Source organism: Cricetulus griseus, assembly GCF_003668045.3.
Source record: "Cricetulus griseus strain 17A/GY chromosome 1 unlocalized genomic scaffold, alternate assembly CriGri-PICRH-1.0 chr1_1, whole genome shotgun sequence".
In the NCBI taxonomy this organism is placed as follows: domain Eukaryota; kingdom Metazoa; phylum Chordata; class Mammalia; order Rodentia; family Cricetidae; genus Cricetulus; species Cricetulus griseus.
The window spans coordinates 199,874,021-199,901,875 of record NW_023276807.1 but is presented as its reverse complement, the minus strand read 5'-3'; the positions used below and the strand labels follow the sequence as shown (position 1 = coordinate 199,901,875).

Below are 27,855 nucleotides of genomic sequence, written 5' to 3'. Positions count from 1 at the left end.
AGATTTTGGTAGCCAGGGGTTGAAATACCAACGTGTTTGTGTATTGAATGTCCCAATAGGAAACAAAATGAAACAAAACAAAACAAAATAGATAGTGCTGGTCAGAGATGAATTATTATAGAATATGCAAACAGATAAGAATTAGGATATAAATGGAAGGATTACATAGCAAAGAGACACATGTTACCCTTGTTAGTTTGCATTTTTTATGTCAAAGTATATATACTATGCATTCACTGTTTTTTGTTTTGTTTTGTTTTTCTTCTCAGTGCTGGGGACTGAACCTTGGATATCACACATGCTACGCAAATGCTCCACCATTGAGCTACATTCTTGGTGTATCTGAGTGTTGACAGTATAGTTACTTATGCAAACAGCACTTGGGTTTAGATACAGGACAACTTTTGAGAAGTTCCCTTTTACCCCTTTTCAATTAATGCTGTTTCCCTCACCACCCAGAAAACTACTTTCATACTTCTGTTACCATTGATTAATTTTGCCTATTCTATAAATTCATAGAAGGGTCTTGTACAGCAAGGGCTACTTGGGTCTCCCTACTTTGTTATGATAATTTTGAGGTTCATTCACTTTGATGTGTCAGTAGCTTGTCCCTTTTCATTGCTGACTAATTTCTCATCATTTGTAAGTGGCAATGCTACTGTTGCTGGTCTTTGGGTTGGTTCCAGTGTTTTGGCCATGATGAATTAAGCTACCACGAACATCCTCTTTTCCTTCTATCTTTTTTCCTGTCCTGCTGAGGATAGTAGCTAAGCTTTGCACATTTAGGCAATGGTCTACCATCTTTCTATATTCCTTAGCCTGGAATTTTGTTGTATGATTTTGTGTGGATTTGGGTAATTTATTAGTCAGGGTCCTCTAGAGGAATAAAATTGATGATAGACTGAATATGTGTATGGAATTTCTTAGACTGGCTTACAGGCTGTGTTCTGGATTGATAGTCCTACAATGGCTATCTTCCTGTGGAAAGCCCAAGACTCTGCTAGTTCAGTTTACAAGACTGTGTCTCAGCTGGACTTTCATTTCTTTTGGAATCCTGAAAGTAGGTCTGATACCAGTGAAAGAATGCCTTGGGAGGAGGATGGATGAACTTGGCAGTGAGAGTCAGGGCAAACCAGCAAAATTTAGTCCTTCTTTCGGTTCTTTTCTGTAGGATGTCACCAGAAGGTGTGGCCTGTCTTCCCGTCTCAAAAAAATCCAATCAAGAAAATCCCTCACAGGTGTGCTTAGATACTTAGGTTTTAGGTGACTCCAGATATAGTTGACAAGCAAGAATAGCCATCTCAAGTGAACCCCTTTTCAACTTGACACATAATTGCATCTCCTTATGTCATGCTTAATTTCCAAATGAAAACAATAACAATGAAAACCAGATGGTCATAGTTCCACCTAATATGATATAACCATTCCACATATAACTGCAAATGCATTATATATTTTAGAACTGGTGGCAATATCCTTCAATGTATGCTTAGTCTTTTAGTGTCTCATAACTTAAATGTGATAACCACTAATATCTCAATTGGTGTTACATTACTTGATAAAGAAATAGACAAACATTAATATTGCTTAATGTGTGTATGCATATATATGCACAGACACATTCTTAACAAAATAGGGTAGACATATTTATGTCAATCCATGTTTCTGCAACTTGTCTCTCGTGACTTTAACTGGTGTTTAAACTTCCTTCTTTTACTACCCATTCTGTATTTCTTCTACCTTCAGCAAGCACTCAGCAAGTCTTGGTTCTTTTCCTGGAGGAATGACCCACATCTTCATTCCTGAAGGGTCTATGTGCTTTGTCATCCTGCCTGGATTGGGTTTTAGTTTCCCATTGACTTTAATTACAGGACATGGTATTACTGAAATGTCCTAAAGGATCTTCTGCATTCCACTTAGCTCATTTTGGAGAAGCAATATAATTTTCCCTTGGTAATCTGCATCAGTCACCCTCCTAACACTTTTTCCTTTCTTAGCCTTTTGGCTTAAGGGTATCAGAAGCCGAAAGCAGCCAAGAGGAAGTCTGAGCTTTCAGTTCAATGGAATGTTTTTTGTGACTTTAGGCAGGATCACTTCCTAATCTGGAACCAAAATTTCTAGGCCAGTAGAATTTAAGGTTGCAAGAACAGGAAGCAAAAATTTTCCTAGTGAGTCACTAGGGTCGCTAGTAAGTGGAACCATTCCCTTTTCACCCCTTGATTACTAGTCCTGTGGGAGATTTCCTGGCTGTGGGAGAAACCATACCATATATTGGACACTGATTCAAAGTATATACTGCCTTCTGGAGAACCTTGCAGCAGCTCTCCAGAGTACTGGCCAGTGAGCCCCCAGGATCATCATCATCTCTCTGTCTCCCAGTGTTGGAAATCCAGAGGTGGATCACAACACTCAGCATTTACGTGGTTTCCCTCTCTATTTAAACATTTATGTACTTGTGCATGTGTGTGGTCTCTGTATATAAATGCATGTGCCATCTTTGTGAGAGTGTAGTATTCAGAGGAAATCCCAAGGGAATGGGGTCTGTCCCTTTACCGTAGGGGTTCTGGATATTGAACTCAGATATTAGGTTTAGAAGCAAGGTCCTTAACCAACTGAGTCATCTTGCCAGCTTTTTTGGTTCTTTTATGAAGACTTGGGTCCTCATGCTGTGTAGCGTGCAAACACTGAACTACTGAGTCATCTCTGTAGTGTCATTCAATCATATTTTGAGTGGAAACCTCATGTTGCAGTTTCTTAATATAGCATTTTATAAATACAAATTAGGTCCATTTGTTTTAATTACTTTAAAGGTATGCTTCATATAGTATAAAATAAATTTAAGCTGGACAGATCAGTATTCTGTTACATTTACAGGGCTGAATAACTATCATTGCAGTATAATTTTTAAACATTTTTTATCAATTTAAAACGAAGCATTATAGCTGTTGGTACTCAATTTCTACCTGTTCCACATTGCCAATCATCATTTGGCAACCGTGAAATCTACTTTTTTGCCTCTGTGAATTCTTATTCTGATGTGCCATGAGTGCAGTCATGTAATATAAGTTCATCCTTGTTAAATCAGATTGTCAGTATTTCATTCCTTCTTATGGTTGAATACATTTTAGTGTGTAGATATATTTGTTTACCCAGAAATGTGGGTTATTTTTCACTGTGGCTATTATGAACAACAGTACTGTAAGCATCTGTGTGTAAATTTTTATTTTGCCATATGTTTGTGTCTCCTAGGAAGGAATACAGCTTCATAGGATAATTTTATGTTACTTTGTGGACAAGAATCCCTGGAAAAAAGCTGACAACAAAGGCTGACTGACTCATTAGAACTTTAATGATGTGGAAATGATGGAATGTTTCCAAATCCAGAGCCAAATTATCTTGGGCCATCTTCAACCTCCTTAATAACTGTTTATTACCATCTATTGTATGTGACCTAATATCTTTGTGACCATTAGGTAAATCTTTTGGAATGTACAAACAGATCTGAGGCCTATAGTTGAGATTTCCCAGCTTTTCTGATGTTTCTACCAATGTATTCAGAAAGTATCTTAATTTTCCTTTATCCTATTACTGTAAAACTTCATGGAACTGTTACTACATTGCAGCATGGTATTTGGGGATCATATTCCTGGGCATAATCACTCCCAATTAGCTTTAGAATAAACCATTTCTTTTTGTTCATTTGAGATGAAAGCAGCATACCTTCCCCCCCCCCCCCCCCCACGTTTTGCCTCTTCCTTCGCCATTGCTTCTTCCTCCTTCTTTCAGAAGCTACTAAATGGTTTCCCAGTGTGGCCACATCATTTTACATTTCCAACAACAATGTCTGAGGATTCTAGTTTTCTTACATTCTTGTTAATACTTGCTACTGTTCCCCAGTCTGCTTAGAGATACAGTGTGCTTGTTGAGGCACATCCTGAACACTCAGCCCAGCTCACCACTATATGGAAACTTTGCTTGTGCTTGTGCAGCCTAGGCAGAGGTGGTTGAACCATCGCTTGTCTTCCTTGAGCATGCTTACAGTAATCGCAGGAACATTCTGGATGTACCCAAACCCCCTGAGGACGTTCATTTCTCACACTTTTCTTTTTATGTTTTTGGTTAACTTGTTTGTTCCAACTGCTTCAAGCAGCTGGAATGTTAAACAATTGCAGCTGCTTGCTTTTGACAGCTACTCTTGGGGAGAACTCTCAGTATTAGCTAAGCTCAAGATAAAGTCAAATAACTCGGGCCTTGAGATTGGAGCTTTTAAAAAACTGTCAGTAAGTTGAAATGATAGCAGTCCTCTGAAACCAAGCTTTGAAAGAGCACCAACACATTTCTCACTTTGTTAGGGCCTGCTTGGCACCTGGGTTTAGTGTTTGAGGGTTGTTTCTTTTTAGATTTGCTGTGGAACTGGGGAGAGACAGATAGGAATAGTATCTTCCTTTGATTTCTATTGCTGTGTGTGATAAAGGCCTTACTGAAGCAACATGGAGAGGAAAGGGTTTATTTCAGCCTGCAGTTCCAGATCACAGTCCCATCATCAAAGGAAGATCAACACAAGAATTCAAGCAGGGGAGGGCTCTGGGGGCAGGAGCCCAAGCAGAGGCCATGAAACAATGCTGCTCCATGAAGCAATGCTGCTTGTTGGCCCTCCCCTCCCTCCTGGCTTGTTTAGTTTGTTTTCTTATACAACCTAGGACTACTTACTTGTTCAGGGTGCGCTGCCTTCCAACCCCCCATGAGCTAGGCCCTTCCACATCAATCATTAATCAAGAAAATGACCTACCAGCTTGTCTACAGACAATTAGACGGGGGAGGGGGGGGGAATGGGAGTGGGGGTGTTTTCTCAATTGAGGTTCTTCTTCCTAGATAACTCCAGCTGTGTCAAGTTGACAAAATCTAAGCAGCACAGTATATATTTCAGTCACCCCTCCATAGCTACATATGTGTTTTCTTCAGATTTGGAGGTTCTGGGATCTAATTATTTGAAGATGAGTCTGTTTTGCAGTCTGAACATTTTTTTATTAAAACATTAAACTGAGTGTGTGGTCCATGCCTGTAATCCCAGTCCTCCAGAGGCCTGATCATAAGTTACAGAGCACCGTGTCTCACACAAACAACTGTAGCAAACGTGTCAATGCTCCAGTATTCTGTCTGAAAAAGATAATGAGACAAATGTTTACTTATGGAGTTGCTTTGTCAGTCAGGCCAGACCCTGTGAGGAGATTCCTAGCATGATCTCATTCATTTTCGAGGAAATAATACAATACTTTAGCTACACACACCACTCTTATGAGCTGTGTATCAGACTTCTGCTTTGGCAACTTCTTTCTGCACCAAATGAGTATGTTTAGTGGCTGGAGGGGATGATGGTTCAGGAGTTAAGAGCCCTTACTGATCAGTTCAGTTCCCAGTACCCAAACTGTGTCTGTATCTACAGCACCAGGATATCTGCTTGCTTCTGTGGACACTTGAACATAAGTACACACACACACACACACACACACACACACACACACTCACTGTAAATAAGAATAAAAGAAAATCTTAAAAAATACACATATGTTCTGATTTCAGCCTCTTAGCTTTTGTTCTCCTCGTATACTAGCTGTTGGAGGAGTTCCCAGCCCATCAAGATGACTGATCCTGCCCTTCTGTGGAAGGGTTTCTGATAGCCATCTTCCAACACCTTATCTGGAAAGAGATGAGTTTCCATAGCCTCTTCCACATTTGGCTGAAACAGTTTTGATACGTAAAACCACAAACTCTGTTATTCTCAGGAAGAAATCTGTTGTCAAAGATAATCTGACTAGTCTGGGCTCCCCTTCTCAAAAGAACTAGTTAAAACAGCTAAACTTAAAATGGAAAGCAGGAAAAGGAGAGTTACTCAATGTGGCTGTGTTAGGAAGAGGGACAAAGAGATTCAGCCAAGTCCCCAAATCTGTCATAAGAATCTTGGAGTGAGATTCAAGTCTAAACGGAAGGCCTAGTATTTGCACATCTATTCGGTAACAGTCAAAGCATCACTTTCAACCTGGAAGGTGGTTTTTGGAACTGTTGAGGGTATGTGAGATCTCTTTCTTAGAGACAAATCCTTTCTTGTTTGGAGCCTTTTCTTCTCCCAGCATGAGATTCCTCTTTTTTGGGGGTCCCTTGTAGTCTGATAGATTGAGAGACACAGGTGTTCCTTTATTTCTGCCTGGCTTGTTACAATATTGGCCTCAAACTCCCTGTGTAGCTAAAGACTGACTAGACAGAATTCCTTATTTTCTTTCCTTCATCTCTCAAGTGGTAGATCCAGGACAGCCAGGCTCCCTGGCCAATAAACTAACAGACAAATAAGTGAAAAGAAAGAAAGGCGACTTCTTTTGTGGTCTTCTTTGTTCTATTCATATATATAAATATATATGAATCTTGCTTCCATGTTAGAACTCGGAACTTCTAGCCTAAATCCGTGTTCCTGATATGCTCTCTCATATTTTTACTTCAGAGTAAATCATTGAGGAACCAGCCTGCCTCCAGTTTAGGCTTAAAAGCCATTTTATAGTAAAGACAAACTAGATTCATTCCTGTTTATGGTTAAACCTCTGTTTCTCAAGGATTGGGCTGTGTCCCACCTGTAACCTAACTACCAATGGTTCTGTACTGCCTGTTCCAGGAAATGACAATCATTTCTTTGTTTCAAAAAGCTTTTTATAACCATCTTGCAACCCTACCTTTGTTTCAAAAAGTTATATGACCGAACTTTGCTGACTACTATGTTATGCCCACCTTAAACCTTGTCTTTGTTTCAGAAGGGACTAACTTGCTATACTTATTATTTACTCCTGTAATCCTGCCTATTTTGCCCACCAAATCCCCATTTGGAAACCCTTTAGGCAGCCATGACTAAAACAGCTTGCTGTAATTAATTGCTTGCTTTAATTAACTTGGCCATGATGGTTTGGATTGATGGTATTTCACCTCCTATCCTTGGGATTAACACTATCTCTTTCCCTTTTGAACTGAGAGTAGTTTTTGTTTAGGTGGAAGCACTACTGTCATCCATATATACCACAGAAAGTTGGATCTCCAGCTTGGGGCCCCATTCCAAGCTTAGGTCTCACTCCTCTCATTCCAAATCCCACCCTCAGTGCCTAAAGTGGTGGCCCCTCCCCTGGAGTGGTCCTCTTCAAACCCCTGAGAAAGCCGCCAAAAGTCAGCACCTCCTTGGGACTGCTCAAGACCAAGCTGATAGGCTACTTAAGACCTGGTAGCCATATTTGTCCCTTGATACCTCTCCCATCCTCCTGAGGGTCACCCAGGAAGTGCTTTGCTCTGTTCATTAAACCTGGATTTGTTAATTCAGTTTGATTGGCTTATTACATCAGTGGCTGCAGATTTCCAGTAACTGGGGATTTAAAACTTATAAGTTTTTGACTCCACAGTACAAAGGCTTTTTTGTTTTGTTTGTTTTTCGAGACAGGGTTTCTCTGGATAGACTCATCTGTCCTGGAACTGGCTCTGTAGACCAGGCTGGCCTTGAACTCATAGAGATGTGCACAGCCGCTATCCCCTTCTTCTCCTTCTCCTTCTCCTTCTCCTTCTCCTCCTCCTCTTTCTTTTAAAATTTCATTTCCCTACACACTTTGCTTTTGTTGATATTATATTGGTTATTTTTCTGTTGCTGATGTAAAACACCTTGACCACAAACAACTTATGGTACAAAAAGTTTGTTTTGGCTTGTAATTTCAGAGGGAGATATATAATGTTGGGGGAGGTATGGTGGAAGCTGAGAGATCACATCCGCTCCAATTACAAAGCCTAGAGGGAACTGAAGTAGGGTGAGGCTATAAATTCTCATTTCCTGTCTCACTGATGTACTTGTTCCTGGGATGTTCTTCCTCCTACGGATTATATAGTTCCACCAACTGGGAACCATGAATTCAAAAACTGGAACCTGGGTGGGGTGGGGACAGGACTGGACGGGTTGGGACAATGATAAAGACAAACACCACAGTTCTCATTTAAACCACCACACTTTTCTTCCACCTCCTGCTGGCCACCTCTCTCTACCCAGGAGCCTTTTGGTTTTTATGTCTCAAGAATTCTGTTCTCTTCATTTTCCTCCTACACTCTCCCATAAGACCTCTTTTCTCAGCCAGGCAGTGGTAGCTCATGTCTTTAATTCCAGCACTCAGAAGGCAGAGGCAGGCCTATCTCTGTGAGTTCAAGGCCAGCCTTGCCTACAGAGCAAGTTCCAGAAAAAGAAGACTTTTTTTTTTCTTTTATGGTCCCTTTTTTAGTTTTATGACTTATGCTACCCCAAATACATACACATATATAAAAATTAAAATCTACTGTCTCTATGTGAAGGAAAAACATGCAGTATTTATTGTTCTGAATCTGGGCTACTTTGCATAATATAATTTTCAGCTGTATCTACCTTCCTGTAAATGTTTTAATGTACGTAGTGGAACTTAAAAAATGATGTATATTGGTATTTGTGTTTTGGTGTTTTGCTTGCGTATGTATCTGCGTACCACATTTGTGAGTTACTGATGATTGTGAGCCACCATCTGGGGCTGGGAGCTGAACCCAGGTACTCTGGAAGAACAGTCAGTGCTCTTAGCTGGTTAAGCCATCTCTCCAGCCCTTATGCAATAGAATTTTATCCTTTTGAGTATTTTATGGCTTGTAAGAAATTAGACACCTGTGCGTGTACACACACACACACACACACACACACACACACACACACACACACACACGTGCGCGCGCATGAGTGGCCAGAGCATGAGTCATTTAGCTGTTGCCAATGGTGCATTTTGCATAACCATGGTGTTTTGCAAATCTAGAAAATTAGTATTAGTATAATACTGAGAATTTGACTGTAGATCTTACTAGGATTTTACCTGTGCTTTTTTTCTTTTAAATTTAGGTGGTAGTGATATATAATAATATAACGTTTTATCATGTCCAGGTTTGTCTGTTACCACAATTGGTACTAAACTTTAGTTCACTACAAGAGAATATTACTGTGCTATCTTTTTTGGGTCATCTGGCTCCTTAACTTAACCTTGGCGCTTACCAATCTGCTTTCTAACTGTAATTTGTTGTTTGCCTTTTAGTCTGTTAAGTGTCATTAGGTATCCTGTAAATAAGGCTTTTTACTTTTTCACTCACAATGACTTTGATATCTCTCTAGGTGTGTCATAGTTCATTTCTTTTTGTGGGTATTTGTTTATTTATTTATTTATTTATTTATTTATTTTTGCTATTGCAAATAAGTCTGTTATAGTCAGTGGTGAGGGAACAAAAAAACTCCTGAGGAGTTTCCATAATCTTTTAGGGACTTCAACTCAGGCCAAACTGAGATTTGTAGCTTCATTGTGGAAAAGAACTGGCTAGTTCTTTTAGAACTTAAAGATAATTTAATATAAACTTAAAAATGAGGGTTAAGAGAGAGAGAGGCTCTCAAAAGAAAGCAAGACACAGCCAAGTGTGAATATATGCTTCCTAAAGGACAGTAGGGGAAAGTAAGATACCCAACCAATTATAGGTGTGACTTCTAAATGGAGAGGAAAATTATACGTAGAAGTTTACATAACTCTAGCTATGTGTACTGTTTTCATGGCTTTCAAGTATACCTCAAAAGGATGTTAAGAAACCTTCCCTCCCAGTCCTCTTTTGGTAAATGAGATAGGTAAGTGAGATGGCTCCACAGATGCCTCAGATGGAATTACAGTCTGATAAGGTTAAAATACCCAGGAGCCACTAGGGTTGCACATTGAGTGTGGTAATTTTCTTCCCCTGTACATACAGTTTCTGTTGAGATTCCTGAGAAATTTCAGGCTTACAGCAGGGGTGGGAGAAGAGCCTTGAAGATCAGTGATTCAGTTAGTGATTGTGCTGTGGAATGCTTGCAGGAGGCTTTAACTGGATTCCAGGGTGAGAGGTTCCCTATCCTCTGCATGCACTCAATTTCCCCTGCCTTTCTGTCCTGTTTCATTATGAACATGAACATTTATGTGTAGGCTTATGTATAGTTAATCTTTCATTTCTCCAGGGCGAGTATCTGATTGTGCAGTTCTTATAGTTGTGCCTGCTTGTTTTGTCAACTGCTGAAAGCGAGGTGTTGAAACCAAGTAAGATTGTGTGTTTAGGGCTGGGATGTGGCTCAGCGATAGAGCCCATACTTAGTATATGTAGTCTCCGACACCTTGGTACTATAGGGGTTGGAGAAATGGTGCTTTTTCCCTGTGCCAAGTATTTTGAACTATTTTATTTGGTGCATATATGCTTTGTATTGTTATGTTTCTTGATTAAATGACCTATTAGCTGTAAATCTCTATATTTTAAAATGTACTTTATCTGATAGTAATATAGGAACTGCAAGTCTTGTTTCTTAAGACCAGTGATTTTTATGGCATAACCTTCCCCAAATCATTTCACACTTTCCATGCTCTTATATGTAAGTGTAGTATATATTATATATATATTATATATTTAAAGCATATTTATATTATATTTAAAGTATATTTCTAAATGGAATAATAAACTGAACTTATATATTAAAGTGTATCTCTACATTTGAATGTTTACAAATGCAACTATTTTTGCCTTTTTTTGGCGTGGGGGGGGGAAGGGAGGGAGGGAGAGGGTCTCACTGTGTAGCATGTAGCACTGGCCACAAAGAGAACTCCATGTAGACCAAGTTTACTTGAATTCATAGAGATCTCCCTGTTTGAGCGCTAGTATATTCGTCCTGCCTATCAGTATTGCTTTTCTTAAATAGGTGCTTTTATTTAAAAGTTAGGTGTTTGATCCCATGATAGTTGTACACACTTTTAATTGCAGTGTGGGTCAGCTATAGTTTTTGGGTTAGACGAGACTATTTTTGTTATCTGATAGAATGAAATAAGGATAAATCCTTTTTATATAGCATTTTTATTATGTAGGGTTATCACATGGATTAGTGTTTCTATAGCTTTATAAAAGACCATGATCACAAGCAACTTGGGAGTAAAGAGTTTATTCCATCATGATCACAGTTCCTCATGGAAGGAATTTGGGGCAGGAACTAATGAGAGGTCAGGAGGAGTGCTGCTTACTGGCTTGGTTCTCATGACTTGCTCAACCTGCTTTCTTATAGCACCCAGGACTACCAGCTCCAGGGGTGGCAGTACACACAGTGCACTGGGCCCTCCCACATGAATTATTACTTTAAAAAATGTGCCACGGGCTTGCCCACAGGCCAGTTTGATGGGAGCATTTTCAGTTAAGATTCCTTCTTCCCAAGTGACTCTTGGGAAGCTTTTATCAACTTGACATAAAAATCATTGGTGAATGGCTGTTATGACAATAAAGACATGATCATTTTCCTTGTTATATTTCAATTTTATTTCATCTATCTTTTTTTCTATGAGTATGATGTTTTGCTTGAATAGGTATATGTACACCTTATGCATACAGTGTGTATAGAGACCAGTAGAGCATGTTGGACTGCCAGGAAGTGTTGTTACAGATGGTTGTGAGCCACCATGTGGATACTGGGAACCAAATCCAAATCCATTGCAAGAGCAAGACATGCTCTTCACTGAGCCATTTCACCAGCCCCAAAATATTTTTTTCTAAATAGCTTTGTACTATCTCTAAAATATTGTCCTACATCTAATTGGCAAATCAGTGGTTTAATTAAACTGCGATGCTAGGCTTATGTTCAAGTGAAGATATAGTTATTTTCGTATTTGTGTTTTCTAACTTCCTTTTGCTTTTTTCTTTTTAGTGAAAATGTGTTGTTTGGAATGGGGAATCCTCTTCTTGACATCTCTGCTGTAGTAGACAAAGATTTCCTTGATAAGTAAGTATTAAATGCTTCATGCCTACAGCATCAAACATCCACTGATTAAACTGTGGAATTAGGCTGGTAGGATGGTTCAGTGGGTAAAAACATCCCTGTCTAGACTGACAACCCAAGTTTGATCCCAGGGACCTACATAGTGAAAGGAGAAAACTAACTCCTGCAGGTTATACTCTGACCTCCAAACACACATGCATGGCATGTGCACTTTCACATCCATGCACACGTACACATATAATAAATGAGTAGATAAATGCCAAAAGACCCATCACTAACAAAAACTAGAGTAGAATTTACTCTACAATACCCTAACTTGGAGGAAAACTCAGGAAATTGAAATTTAGTAGTTCACTGTTATTTGAGTAATTCACAGTTCACAGTTTTTGTTTTTTTGTTTTTGTGTGGGAGGTGATATTTTGTTCATTCCTAATACTTTTTTCAGTTATAATTTTTATATAGTATGTATGGTGGTATATATACTTGTAATCCCAGTACTCAGAAGAGTCAAGAGGATCTTTGCAAGTTTGAGGCAAAGCCACTACATAATAGGTTTGATGCAAGCCTAACTTACTTGAGATAATGTTTGGAAACAAACAAATGAAAAAGAAGCCACACAAAATAAAATGGTGCTGATACAGCTGCATGCTACATGCTAGAGAGTAATACTGACCTCTTGTTTCACTCTCTGTACAAAAATTAACTTAATATGGAACAAAACCCTAAACTTAAGAACTAAAAGGATAAAAAAAAATCTTAGAAGAAATCAGAAGTAAATCTTTGTTTTGGATTTAGCACTACATTATTAAATTCAATATTAGTAAAAGGACAACCAGTAAGAGAAAAAATAAGATGGACTTTATCAAGAATATGAAACTTTTCTGCATCAGTGGACACTATCCAGAAATTGAGGTTTGGGTTTGTAACTGGATGGTAGGGTGCTTGCTTAGCATGTATAAGGCTCTGGTTTCAATACTAGTACATACACACACACACACACACACACACACACACACACACACACACACTCCAGCCAACCCATAGGATAAGAATAAATCTTGTATAAGGCATCTGGTATTTAGAGCAATGGTTCTCAACCTGTCTAATGCTGTGCCCCTTATATTGTAACCCCAACCATAACATTATTTCATTGCTACTTTATAATTGTAATACTGTAATTTTGCTACTGTATCAGTCACAATATAAATATCTGATATGTAACCCCCAAATGGGCTGAAACCCACAGGTTGAGAACCACAGATTTAGAAGATTAAAAAGCAAAACCAGGGTTAATGAGATGGCTCATTAGGTAATGGCATGTCACCAAGCCTGACTTCATATGTTCAGTCCCTGGTCCTTACGTGATAAAAGGAGAAAACCCCACTCTTCCAAGTTGTCTTCTCCTCTGTCTCTTTTTCTTGTCTCTGATGGAGACAATTCCTTACTAGAGGGCCCCTCTTGCAGGTGACACTAGTTTGTGTCAAGTTAACGAAAACTAACCAGCAGATTGCTCTATTCCTTTTCATCCAAATATAAATATAATGTAGGTTAGAAAAATGTATAATTTGTGCCAGCACTCGGGAGGCAGAGGTAGGTGGATCTCTGTGAGTTCCAGGCCAGCCTAGTCTACAGAGAGAGTGTCAGAATAGGCTCCAAAGCTACACAGAGAAACCCTGTCTCGAAAAACAAAACAAAACAAAACAAAAAACAAAGAAGAGGAAAATGTATAATTTACTTCAAAACTTGTTTATTTTAATTCGTGTATTAAATTGCATTGATCTGTTTTTTTCAAAGAAAAGCTTAATAATTTTCTTCTTGACTAGGTTTTCAAAACATTTCAGGTGTCAAAAACTATTTTGTGTGTACATATGTGTAAGAAGGCCAGAGGTTCATGTTGGGTGCTACTTTTATTGCTCTCCATTTATTTTTTGAAACAGGGGCTCAATTGTTGGCCAGGAAGTCCCTTGAATCCATCTTTCTACCTCCCTATGCTGTCCTTACAGATGTGTGCCTCTGTGCTTTGTGGGTGCTGGGATCTGAATTCAGGTTTACTCACTGAGCCATCTTCTTAGCCCCCATTACTTCAGTTCTTGAATTGGAAAGTTATTCATTTGCCTAGAATTGACCTGTTTTCAGAATATAGTAAGCATTGCTGCAGTTTAGAAGTATAAATAGGAAAAAAAAAAAACGGAATATTTACATACTTCATTGAATTTTCTGAAATATCCTCATTTTCTTATTATAAATGTAGTTTTTCTCTGAACTACAGAGAACAAAATAAGGATCTGTAATTGAAAATAAAAATAGAATTAAGTTAATTAGGTTGCATGTATCCAATTTGGCAAAATATCAGCACTGAAAACTAATAGGCTTATTTGTGATGAGAAATTGGCTACTGGAAAGAACTTCTATGGCATAAGTTCCACCCAAGAGACAGGGTGGGTGTGGGGGAAATGTAGACTATGTACACATCTCCAGATGAGCAGGGGTCTAATATGGAGAGTGGCAGAAAATGATGCATTAATAGGATGGGAAAGGGAGAGATTGTAAATGGTAGGTTTACAAGATAAAAGTCACAACAGAGGAAGGAGAGAATTAATGGAATGGTGATTTGAAGAAAGTGACATTATTAGAGGTGAAAATACCATGCCTTAGACTACTTGAAGAAATGTATATTTTTTCAGAGATCTAAATCATTTTGACTGGGAAGTTGGTAGGCAGAGAAAGCATGCATGAAATATGGTATTTAATATTTATCCTAAAGTTGTAAATTTTACTACAAAATCAATACCAACTATTTACAAATTAATAATTCATACAAATATATTATAGATAGGTATATGGTATGTTTGAGTGTGAAAAAATTTGAATGTCAAGTGACATTGTATACATATAATTGATTGGTTTTAAAACTGCCAATCTCTGGTCTCATACACAGTAGAGAAAGGCTCTACCATTAAGTTATATCCCCAGACCTTTCCCTGTCCTGTCTTTTTTTTTTTAAAGATTTATTTATTTGTTTACTATGCATACAGTGTTCTGCCTGCATGTATCCCTGCAGGACAGAAGAAGGCACCAGATCTTATAGATGATTATGAGCCACCATGTGATTGCTGGGAATTGAACTCAGGATCCCTGGAAGAACAACCAGTGCTCTTATCCTCTGAGCCATCTCTCCAGGCCCTGTCTTTCTTTTTTTCTTTCTTTCTTTCTGATCAAGTATTGGTATATAGCCCTGGTTGACCTGAAATTTATATTGACTAGGTTGGCCTTGAGCTTGTGGTAATATAACTTCTGTAATGCTTGGATTCTTATTGTAACTATGCACTTCTCCCTGGCTCCGTTAATTATTTTCTTTTCTAAGGCAAGGTCTTAGCTCTTCTCCAGGTTGAACTAGAAATTGTTCCATAGTACAGGCTGACCTCAAATTTGCCTCACAGCACAGGCTGACCTCAAACTCCTGCTGTCTTCCTATGTCATCCCCTGAGTGCTGGAGTTACAGATGCACATCCCCATGTTTGTTCAGGGCTAGGACCAGACCTAGGTCTTTGTGCTTGTTTCAACTGAGTCACACTCCCAGATGGCGCTCAGATTTTATTACAAAATTATATTCTTCTCTTCATGGGTGTATACTGTCTGTGAGATTTATTCTAATAGTACTGATTGTAGTCACAAAAGACAAACCTTGAAATCCTAAAAGATCAAAGTTTTTTTTTGTTTTTTTTTTTTTTTCTAAGTTGTTTTTTGAGCCTTGGCCTCCCTAATGTAGTCTTGGCTGGCCTGAACTCATTATGTAGATCAGGCTGGCCTCAAACTCATAGATTTTATCTTCCTGCCTGTGTATACAGTGTTTCCAGATGAAACATGTGTGAATCTGAATAGGCCAGATAGGGAAGATCTGGCTGCCATTGTGGCCCGTCACTACCAGATCACCCTGAGCTTGCAGATATGGAAATACCATTGGTGTCTTAGATCTGAGGTAGTTTTCTTCTGGCTTAGATATCAAAACTCCAGATTCCCAAGTCTTTGGATTCCAGATTTACTTTAACACCCTTTGTTCCCTCCCTGGGTCCTTCATCTTTTGACTTTGGACTGAGAGTTAGTTACAAGGTATTCAGATGACTTCTTCTTTACCTCTGTAGCCACAGCCATCAACTCCTGTAGTAAATCCCTTCTCCTATATTGCTACGTGTATATATGTATGTGTCCAGTGAGTCCAATTTTTCTGGAAATCTATTACTTGTATATATAAGTTATTAAGAGACCCAAATATAATTCCTTCTTACTGTGCTACTTGACAATCTAATAACAGAAGATATCTATTGTTCACCTGTAGGAAAGCTGTGAGAATGTAATGGCATATACTTGTAATTACAGCCCTCCATGAGGCTGAGTGAACTCCTAAAGCATAGTGACAAAGATGCTATTAAGACAGGAGGATCTTGTCTTGAGTTTGAGTTCAAGGCTAGCCTGGGCTACAGTCCAAAATCCTCTTTCAAAAACAGAAAATTCTTTGGTAATTTATGAAGCTACTTAATGTGGTAGGGAGGGAAAAGCTAATTATTATTGGCACTTCAAAAATAAAATCTTAACTGTAATGTCAAGGCAATAGCCATCCTTTCAAATGGCTGAGGTACTTAGAAAATTTGTAGATCATAGCCACATTACAAATGTAAGTGCTGGGATATACAGATCATAGAAGTGGAAATGTGTGAAAAATATAAGAAGCCAGGTATGGGAGCATATATGCCTATAATTTCAGTATTTTGGTTAGGGATACTAGGAGTCATAATTTAAAGCCAGTGTGATCTTCATTGAGAGAAACACAAACAAGCCAGCCAAACAAAAAAACACCAACCCCCCCCCTTTTTTTTTTTAAAGACATGCTTTCTCTGTGTAGCCTTGGCTGTTCTGGAACTCACTTTGTAGACCAGGCTGGGCTTGAACTCAGAAATCTGCCTGCCTCTGCTTCCCGAGTGCTAGGATTAAAGGTGTGTGCCTCCACTGCCTGGCAATAAATCTCTTATAAATTACTTATTCATGTCCTACATCTGTCTCTTTCCTCATAGCACAATACTTGGCTTCACAGAATAAAAATTCAACAAACTCAGCACTGATGAACCAATGAAAGACACTTGCTGATAAAGAGATACCTCCAGTATTATGAAACATCACATGGTAAAATTATTAGTGATTGGACTGTTGAAGATAATAGCCTTGCTTTTGCACATTTGCATTGAACCTGAAGCCTCACACATGGCAGGCAAGTGCTCTACCACTGAGACAGTCTGTAGTCCTGACTTTTAAAAAATAAAAAACAAAAACCTCTCAGGAGGCAGAAGCAGGTAAATCTCTGAGTTTGAGGGTAGCGTGGCCTACAGAGTTCCATGACAGACAGGGCCACACAGAGAAACTCTGCCTCAAAGATAAAATAAAGTAAAAAGGCTACTTACTTATTTATTGTGTGTGTGTCTCTGTCTTGCACATGCCATGGGATGCACATGGAGGCCAGAGGACAACTTGTGGAGGTTCTCTTTCCAGCATGTGCGTCTTTGGGATTGATCCAGCCTTCCAGTTTGGTGCCAAGTGGTCTTATTCACCAAGCCATATGCCCTCCTCTCCACATAGACTCTTCTATTCCTGCTGCTTCTGTCAGAAAAACCAGATGTTTCACTGTGTCTAATATCTCTGCTGTTTGAATTTTAAAATGTGTGACACTCTTGCTCCTGGTGGATCTGGAATTTGTAGAAAGTATTTGCATGTTTATATATTTGTGTCTTTCCGGAAAAGCCTAAGCACTGTAAATTTTTATTTGGAGATTTAGTATACTTAGTGAAATTTTGAAAATGGACTTAAGTATGAGAAAATAATCTACTTTCAATAAAAGGAAAAATATGAAAAAAAAGAAAGAACATGGACTTCAGTTGGTCATTTCCCTCCCTGTTTGACAGCTCATCTTTCTGTTTTTCTCCGCCTTCTAATTATCTGCTTTTCCTTCCTTGGCATTTTCTTCTGGTTTAGCTTTACGAGTAGCAGGTGGTGTTTTATTCTCTATGCTTCCCACCCACTCACTCAGGAAGTGCCTCTCCATGGTGTGCACAATGCACAGATCTTAGACATAATTTGCTGATAGTCTGAATCTTACTCACTTTTCGGGTAATGTAGGAATTTGGGTTTCGTCCTTTATACAGAGATGGAGATGAAGCTGAGAGGGACCAGGCAGGCACTGGCTTCCACATGACTACAGAGAAGTATTGTCCATTATTTTAAACTGTTAACATTATTTCTTATAATTCAGTGTGCTATGTAGTCATTTTCATATCATTTCCTGCACTGGAATTAAATTACATAAAGAATTTTAGAAATTTATAATTCGTTATATGCAATTTTTGGAAATTGAACTTCAGAAGTGTGATATCACAGCATTGACTTTGGATAAAAACATGTGCATGTGTGTGAAACTACTGAGACTTCCTCAGTAGGGGAGGAGATGTCGTATTCATACATCTGCACTTGTAGAAGGTAACATTTCTCAAGATCTCATTTCTTTCAGTTGTTGTATATGAAATGGTATTTCATCAATATGTTGTTGTTGAGACTAGGTCTCATTAAATTGTCCAGGTTGGCGTCAATTAGTGGGCCTCCTGCCATTAGCTCTCTGAGTGCTGTGATTACAGGATTGTGCCACCATGCCTGGATCATAGATTTTTGGAAATAGTTAGTGTGGGGCATGGGGGAGAAGGAGAGAGAGGAACAGAGGGAGATGCAGAATGGGTATGCACAGCTTTTAGGAGTTGATTCTCTCCTTTGGCCGTGGGCTCCTGGCATTGAATTCAGGCCCTTAGCCTTGGTGGCAAGTGCCTTTATCTGCTGAGCTGTCTTTCTCCCTGGAAATTTTGATATATCTCATCAGAGTCCTAGACTATCTTTCATAGTACATCATATCACTAGAGTCACAATGTGCTGAATCTATACAATTTTTGTTTGTTTGTTTGTTTTTTGAGACAGGGTTTCTCTGTGAAGTTTTTGAGATTGCTCTGGAGCTCCCTCTGTAGACCAGGCTGGCCTCGAACTCATAGAGATCTGCCTGCCTCTGCCTCCCAAGTGCTGGGATTAAAGGCGTGTGCCACCAACGCCTGGCTGAGTCAATACAATTGTTAACCTTATTGATAGGTACTTATATGTTTTGTTTTTCACTATTTATTTATGAATGTGCTTTATCTGCTCACTGCTATCATTGTTAGTATATGTGGAGTGCTTTTGCTGCAAAGACACCTATGCCATTATTGCCTATTTTATTTCATAAATTGGTCTGTAAAGTGTTCTATCATGTTTTGTTTTACAAAATCCACCTTCAAAAATGTAAATGTCTTCTAAAAACAAGACCCATTAAAAGTAATTACAGAAAGAGACGCAATAAGGGGAGATACTGAGCTTATTAGCAGGAGATGGGAGTGAAATCTCTAGAGATGTATGAGTTTATGACAAGAGCTCCATATTTATATCACATGCATGAGAGGTCTATAGTGAAATAAGGCCTAACAGAGTTCATTACATTAAATAATAGAATGCCAACGGTGACCTTAGCTAGGTAAATCACATAAATGAACAATAAAGAACATTGAGGGACATCATGTGTGGCACATGGCCTATAATTCTAGCACTCAGGAGGCAAAGGCAAGAGCTGCATAATGAATGACAGGCTAACTTGAGCCACACAGCAAGTTCCAGGTCAGCCTGAGTTACACAGCAAGACTGCTAAAACCAACATCAACCTCCCAAAAAATTGAGGGTTTTGGGGTGTGGTTCAGTGGCAGACCACATGCTTAGCATGATTGGAGCACCAGTCTCTGGGGCCAAAATCCCAACAATCAACAGCAAAATGAAATATTCAGAAACTATATATAGTTTATAATCTTGACAACATCTCTACCTATTTTTCATATTTATAATTTATACTTTGCTTATATTCAAAATGAATTCAGGAGAGTGATTTTAGGTTGTAATATAAATTGTAGTTACAGATGTATACTGTTTTTGTGTCTTTTAAAAGCTATTTTGCAAATTATTTTTCCCTTTATGTAAATGACTATAAGGAATTGAATGAGTTTTGAAATGTCTCTGATTTGCATAGGATAGGCAAGCAAGTCACAACTCTCTAAGATTTCCTCTGTGATTTGTAAACAAAAGAGTACTGTAGTCTTAAAACTTAGAATATTATTCTTTTTTTCTTTTTTCTTTTTTTTTTTTTTTCCGAGACAGGGTTTCTCTGTGGCTTTGGAGGCTGTCCTGGAACTACCTCTTGTAGACCAGGCTGGTCTCAAACTCACAGAGATCCTCTGCCTCTGCCTCCCGAGTGCTGGGATTAAAGGCGTGCACCACCAACGCCCATCGAATATTATTCTTTTAGGCAGCAAGAAAAATAATTTGTGAGTAAGGCTATTTTGATCTTGTGTATAATAGGTATTTGCCTAACTACAACTGTGTAAAGTTGGTATTTCAGTGAAAAGTATAGCTGTATAGGCACCACTGTGTTGCTAGATATGTGTAAATAAATAAACATGCACGTAGATATAGAGGAGTAAAGTGTTTGGCCTGACCCAACAGAGATCTGACTTCTTCCCTCTGGATAGTCATTTACATCATTCTACTTGACAGATGCATGCTTGTGTTGTTTAGTGAAGGGACAGGCCATACTTGTTCGTGTTAGGGAATGGGTTGGCTTAGCCCAAGATCAGTTGTGTCATATAGTGTGGAGGCTTAGGGCCTTCTTACAGTCCAGGTGACTTGAGTTCAATTACATGAGCAGTGCATCATGCCTATATGATGATGCCTCAATAAAACCTCTACCCTCTGAAACTCCTGAACCTCCTACCATGCCGAATTGTTACATATGGATAGTACATATGGGGAGGGGACAATGAAAGTTTCAGATTTGGAATTTTCTCAAGACTTGTCATATATTTTTCTCTTGTGGCTTATTTTGACTAGTATCATTTTATTTCAGAATTTGAACATAATAACTTCAGTATTTTTCATTAGTGCTTTTAGTAAATTATTGAGCCTAAACATGGCTTTAGTAACTTTCCAAGTTTGGAGTTTGTGTCAGAATTGAGGACATTCTTGGGTCTTGTGTTTTATATAAACTACATACATAATATGTTATCAGACAATCTCCTGGTAATCAGTCTAAACCAGGGCCTCACACATTCCAGGCAAGTGCTCTATCAGAACCCTGTGACAGCTGATACTAATCAATGTGGCAGGATTTAGCATTACTTAGGAGACCAGCTCCTGGGCACACCTGTGAGACATTCTCTAGGTTAATTGCGCTGGAAAGACCTACTTTTAACTGTGACGCTCTTCCATGGGATTCATTCCTAGGCTGAATCAAAGTGAGAAGTGAGCTGAGTGCAAGTGAGTAATCTAGTACTCATCATTTCCGGCTTTCTGACTGTTACAATGTGGCCAGCAGCCTCTAGCTCTGCCGCCAGGACTTCCCTGATATGGTAAATGATACCCCCGGAGAGTTTCAAAATATAAACAGTATAGACTTATTTGTCCCAGGCAACAAACTTCAAGAGATCCTGGCTCTCTCTTAGGTTTTGTTTGTCAGAGTATTTAATCACAGTAACAGAAAGAATAACTAAGAACCCCTATGGCCTGTCTTCTGATATTTAGTCCTTGTTAGATAGAAGAGAGAGCCAGGATCCTAGTTTGAAGTTTGTTGCCAATTTCTTTTCCACTGTCAGAGGTATCTGAAAATAGAACATTATGATCAGGGTTCCACATTTCTAACTTACAACTTCATTCTTTACAGAAATAATGTAACAGAAGGATCTATAGTTAACTTGTAGTGCATGAATTTTTTAAATGTATTTTATGTATGAGTACTCTGCATGTAAGCCTGCACTCCACCAAAAGGTATCAGATCCCACTATAGATGGTTGTGAGCCACTATGTGGGTTCTGGGAATTGAACTCAGAATCCCTGAAAGAACAACCAGTTCTCTTAACTGCTAAGCCATTTCTCCAGCTCCTAGTTTGTAGTGCTTTAAAGAGTCGTCCCTCCCTCCTCAACCCCCCCCCCAACACCCACCCCACGACAGAGTTTCTCTGTGTAGCCTTGACTGACCTGGAAATTGCTCTGTATACACTCACAGATACCTGCCTGCCTCTGCCTCCCAAGTGCTGGGATTAAAGGTGTGTACCACCTCTGCCAGACAGGAAGTCTTTGTGGGCTAAATATTATGGACTGTTCTTTGTTTAGAACCTTGGAGTTCCTTTTTTTTTTTTTTCTCCTCAATCCCAGGCAGTACAACACAGGTCCATTTAAAACAAATAGGTCCAGTACTTGTGAAAGAGAAAGGAAAAAAAAAAATCAACATTACTTTTCTACTTAGACCTCTGATCTCTTGTTATGAGTGAAAGAGAGAAAACATAACAGGTTTGAACAATGGAGTTGATGACTTGGAAGTTGCTGGTTTTCTGTTTCTGTGAAGACATCAGAAGAAAACTCTTTTCATTTACAGCAGTACAAATAACAGAGCCTGTTATAACATTTATAGCAACCTATAGTTTGTAGCTATAAAAACTTGAGATAAAGAAGTGAGGTTTGTGTCTGTGTTCAGCAAGCTAGTAAATGGGTGAATTGAAAATTCCTGCTTGGTGGAGTGCTGGCTGTGCTTGATGAGGACCTGATTTGATCCTTTTACCCACATAACAAGCTGACTTGGGGCTCATGACCACTTGCAAAGCCAGCCCTATGGGGACCAGAGACAGGAGGATCTCTGGGGCTTGCTTGCTGACAGTCTAGCTGAAAAATGCCAACTCCAGGTTCAAGGACATCATGCCACAGAGAAATAAGATAGAGAGTAATAGAGGATGATACCTGGCACCCTCCCCTGGCTGATTATCATGTGTGTATAGGCATGTGCACTCAAATGCACATGTGCACATGTACCAGCTCCCCTTCGGCCAGGCCTGGTGGTGAAGGCTCATAATCCTGGCTTCTTGGGAGGCTGAAACAGGACTGAAAGTTCAGTGTCTACGTGGACTACACAATAGGTCAAGGTTAGCCTGGGTAATTTAGTGAGTGAGATCCTTTCTCATAGTGAAAGGGGGAAAAGTGGGCACTTGCTTAGCATGTATATGCGCACACGCACGTGTGTGTGTGTGTGTGTGTGTGTGTGTGTGTGTGTGTGTGTGTGTGTGTGTGTGTGTGTGTGTGTGTGTAGGGATAGTAGGGGTGGTTATGAAGACTTATGACAGTCTTATTTAGTACATAGCTTGGTACGTGGTAAATGTGTATTGTGTAGCTAATGAATGAATAATCATATTGTTTTGTGAACTTTTAAAATCCTTAACACTGGAGTTAGTCATTGAATTTGAAACTTCTGGAAGAGAGTACTGTTACGTGCGTGTGATTCACTGCAGAGGACCACCCAGGATATCTTGTGTCTCAGTACACTATCAGCTTAATGCCTTGAAGCCCTGGGGTGGTGTCAGAGGAAGTGATTAATGACAGTAAAGAGCCTGTTGCTTGGATATTCTTGATGTTTTGTCAATTAAGCCAAAGACATACATCAGTGTTGTAGAGCTCATTTGATAGAGCTCAACAGATTGTACACTCCAGTTGGATTGGAGGACATGCAATCAAATGAATCTTGAGGCAAGTATGTTTGTATGTTTATCTGACCAGTGTGTTATTTGTGTGTTGCAGGTATTCGCTGAAACCAAATGACCAGATCTTGGCTGAAGAAAAGCACAAGGAATTGTAAGTTCATTAGACCTCACTTGTACGCACTTATTCTGTGAAGTAGATGTATGTAGTCCACTTGACTTAAACATTTTATACACAACACACATACACTGTGGCTGTAATCATAGTGGGGTTAGTTTAATTTGCACTATATAATTTGTGCTATCTCAAATGAACCTCAAGGTAATTGTTTGTGATACTCATTGAAATATTTCACATTGTATTTATTTTCAGGTAACATGTATGATTGGAAACACATTTCTTTCTCTTTCCTTGGATAAAACATGAAATTCATGGTTAATTTTGTAGTTTTATGCAGGTGCTTTTCTCTAGCACTACCTAAAGATGAAGAAATGTGATTTTTAGGTTTATACAAAAGCAAATACCTGCTTATTGTTTAGGATAAAGTATGTCAAATATGAAGCTTGAAGTGTGAACATTCTTAGATTTTTTAATGTACTTCTTTTAGATTTCTTTTCATTTCTTTTTTTTTTTTAACTTTTGAGAAATACCATGGGGAGCTAGGATATTTTCTTTGACATTTTTTTTTTTCTACTGGAAGGTTTTATTTTAAAGATTGACATCTGACAAGCACTGTCAGTATTTTAGTTACAGCGATAAGTTTGGGAAATTTGAAACTTATGTCAGTCTTTTAAATATGGCTGTCTAAAGAGGGAAGCTTTAAAATATATATATATTTTAACATGGTCCATTTTCCCCATTGTTTAGTAAGGAACATGCTGATAATGTCGAGTATTATATATAAACAGGCAACATCAATACTGTAAAAGGAAGATTTAGATTTAATTATAATTATAATTATATTATAATTATAATACTAATTAGGTTACACCATATTACTTACTCTGCATATTAATTAAGTCTGTATCCCATTTATAATTACATTGACTTTTCCAAAGTTCCTTGGAAATTTTCTTAGTATATTATTTACACTTTAATGTTAAAGGCATTTTATTAATTAATTAAGTTGTACTAAAGTTCTAACTCTGTAGTTCAGGCTGACAAAAGTACCACTATGTGCCCTGGCTGCTTTTGAATTCAAGGTAACCCTCTGCCTGCCAGGTGCTGGGCTTAGGGATTACAGAAGAGAGGCACAACACCCTGTACCCATTTTGTCTTCATACCTAACTCAAATCAGTCTTGATTTATTTAATTTTGTCTTCATTTGTATACACACACACACACACACACACACACACACACACACACACACACTATGTACTGTTTGCTATATAACATTTTAAATATCTGGTATTCAGTTTATTTTAATGTTTATTTAGAAGTTAATATTTATTTAGAACTGTCCAAGATGCAGTTCACCTCCACATTTAGAGTCAGACTAATGGTTTGGTTTTTTTTGTTTGTTTGTTTGTTTTGTTGGTTTTTCGAGACTGGGTTTCTCTGTGTTTTGGAGGCTGTCCTGGAACTAGCTATTGTAGACCAGGCTGGTCTCAAACTCACAGAGATCCGCCTGCCTCTGCATTCTGAGTGCTGGAATTAAAGGTGTGCGCCACCGCCGCCTATCGACTAATGTTTTTTTCCTTGCAATTTATTATGAAAAATAATTTTTAACATTTAATTTTATCAGATACATTAAATATAATTATGGGTAAATTAAACATACACTATATATTCACCTCTGCATTTTCTCATTTATATTTTATTGTATTTCTCTATCCCTTTCATGTTTTGTCTTCAATTCATTAGTCCATTCAGTTCATTAATTTGTCTTTTTATTTTTGGGTTCACTTCAAAATAAGTTTCAGAATACTTCCCCTAAATTAATGGGGTTTAATGTTAAGTGTTTTTTTTTTTGTTTTGTTTTGGTTTTTGGTTTTTTTTTATTGTTTTGTTTTTTGTTCTTCTAAATTTCTTATGCTAGAATTTTGAATAAGTGAATTTGTATGTCTGACTTTTTTTAGTAAGGCCTTTTTAAAAATTTTCTCCTCTTATTCATTTCTTTTTCATTCTCCTGAACTCCTCTTTTGGCATAGAATTTCACTGTGTTACCCTGGCTAGCTTGGAGCTAACTCTTTTTGAATATGAACATACTGGTCCTAACTCATAGAGATCCACCTGCCTCTGCCTCTTTGAGTGCTGGCTTGATAGCCATGCACTACTATGCTTGGTTATTCAGTTGGATTTTGAGGTAGATCATTATTGTTGTATGTGTCATTTAATTCCCTTTTTATTGCTGATTAGTATGTCATCTTTTTTTTTTTTTTTTTTTTTTTTTTTTTAAGATAGGGTTTCTTTGGATAGCCCTGGCTGTCCTAGATAATATGGCATTTTTATGGGAATAGTTTATCTGTTCTTTATTTGTTAGTGTTGGCTATTGGGTGACTTTGAATGTCTTCTGTCATGTAGTTCTTTTGAACACTGCACTAGCAAAACCTTGTAATTGAATATGGATAGAATTTTAAATTAAAATTCATCATCAGCTCTTTGTAAAAATGTTTATAGATAATCTCATTTTTTTTCTTCAAGATTCAAACAGCCCAAAATTCTCACTGAGAAGGTAAAAAATGCTGACCACCCTAGTTTGATCATTACACATTGTATGTGTGCATTGAATTGTTGGATTTTACTATGTCCTATAAATGTGCCTATTCAAAAGGATAGCCCAAATCTCTTTGTGCTCAAGACCAAGTCTTAAAATAATGAAGTATACATATAATGCAAGTTGTGTGGCTGAGAAGACAGCCACCCTGAGCTTGCCAGGCAAGCATGGGCATCTGAGCGTGAATCCCTAGAACACAAGGAGTACAAGCACTTCGTGCACCTGAAGCCCCAGTGCTCCTGCAGGGAGGTGTAAGATGTGCATGGGTGAATTCCCCAAGCGTGCGAGACAGCAAGCTTGTGATGCTCAGAGGTAAACCATATAAGAGAGGCCCTGCTTAAAACAAGATGCAACGTGGTGACCAATACCCGAGGTTGTCCCCTGACCGCCACATATTTGCTGTGGTATACATACACTTGCACTTACACACATGTAAAGTAAATATATACATGCATACATGTATATACATACACCAAGACAAAAAAAAAACCCCAAAATACAATTATCTAATTAATGATGCATGTATTATTCTCATAAAACACTATTATTATTCCTTATATTCAAAGTAAATCATTATGATATTATAAAAAAAAAACCTGTGGATACTGTCACATTACTCACTTACCTGCAATGTACCCTGATTCAATGTATACATATAAGAGCTATTGGCCTACTGGTAGTTGTTATTGCTTTATATGGTATAATTATGTTTTTATTAAAAGTAGGCTTAGTTCCTAAAATCTGATGAATCAGATTCCATAAACAGTCACTCATGCTTCATGGACATCCTCCCCAACCTTTTCCTGGAAAACCCACTTGTCACACAAGGAATAAACTGGTCAGCAGTGACATTTGTTTCTCTAAGCAGAATGATTTTCCTTGTTTCTCCACACTAAATATGCTGCTTTAGGGGATGATTTTAAGTTAGGGAAATAGAACAGTTAATAGTTGTGATGACATTAATCCAAAACTGTGGGGTTCACTCTTGGCTCTGGATAATTCCCTAATGAAACTGGTTATTAATTTCCTGTGGATTTTTATTTTTACTTTATTGCAATCTTAGTTTTATAAGTGGAATGTCTTAAAATAAGAAAAATGTCACATTCATTCAGTAGTGTTTTTTCTTTGCTTGTGCCAGTTACTGTGTATGAGCATAACACGTCTATGAAGAATTACACCCGAGAACTAATTTAAAGAGAGAATGGCTTATTTTGGCTCATAGACTCATACTTAAGTCTAGGGTGGCAAGACAGAATATGGTATAAGGGTGTCGTAGAGGAGAGCTGTTCTGGGAAGCCAGCAAGCAGAGATAGAGACAGAGGTTCAGGGGAGTTAGAGGGTGGGGGCGGGGGTGGGGGGTGAGGGTGGGGCGGGGGTGGGGGGGTGGGGTGAGAAGGGACACTTGCCAGAGATGAGATATTCATTTTAAGGAGGCCCCACACCTTCCTGCTTTCTATCACCTCTCAATAATGCCATTAAATTATTTTTCCTTTTGTTCTTTTTCTTCTTTTAGTTTTCAAGACAGGGTTTCTCTGTGTGTCCCTGGCTGTCCTGGAACTCACTCTGTAGACCCAGCTGGCCTCAAAGTCAGAGAACTGCCTGCTTCTGCTTCCCTGAGCACTGGGATTAAAGGTGTGCACCACCACCAGTGCCATTAAATTCTTAATCCATC

General features: G+C 38.5%; 1 protein-coding gene across 1 annotated transcript in view; it reads left to right on the top strand.

Annotated features, from left to right (window-relative positions):
• The window catches only part of Adk (adenosine kinase), a gene marked incomplete at its 3' end in the record, with an annotated part of 398,041 nt that overhangs the window by 29,954 nt on the left and 340,232 nt on the right, over positions 1-27,855 (top strand). The window contains 2 exon segments of the mRNA NM_001244850.1: positions 11,771-11,845; positions 23,564-23,617. Coding sequence (NP_001231779.1) covers positions 11,790-11,845; positions 23,564-23,617 — 110 coding nt within the window. The 5' untranslated portion in view covers positions 11,771-11,789.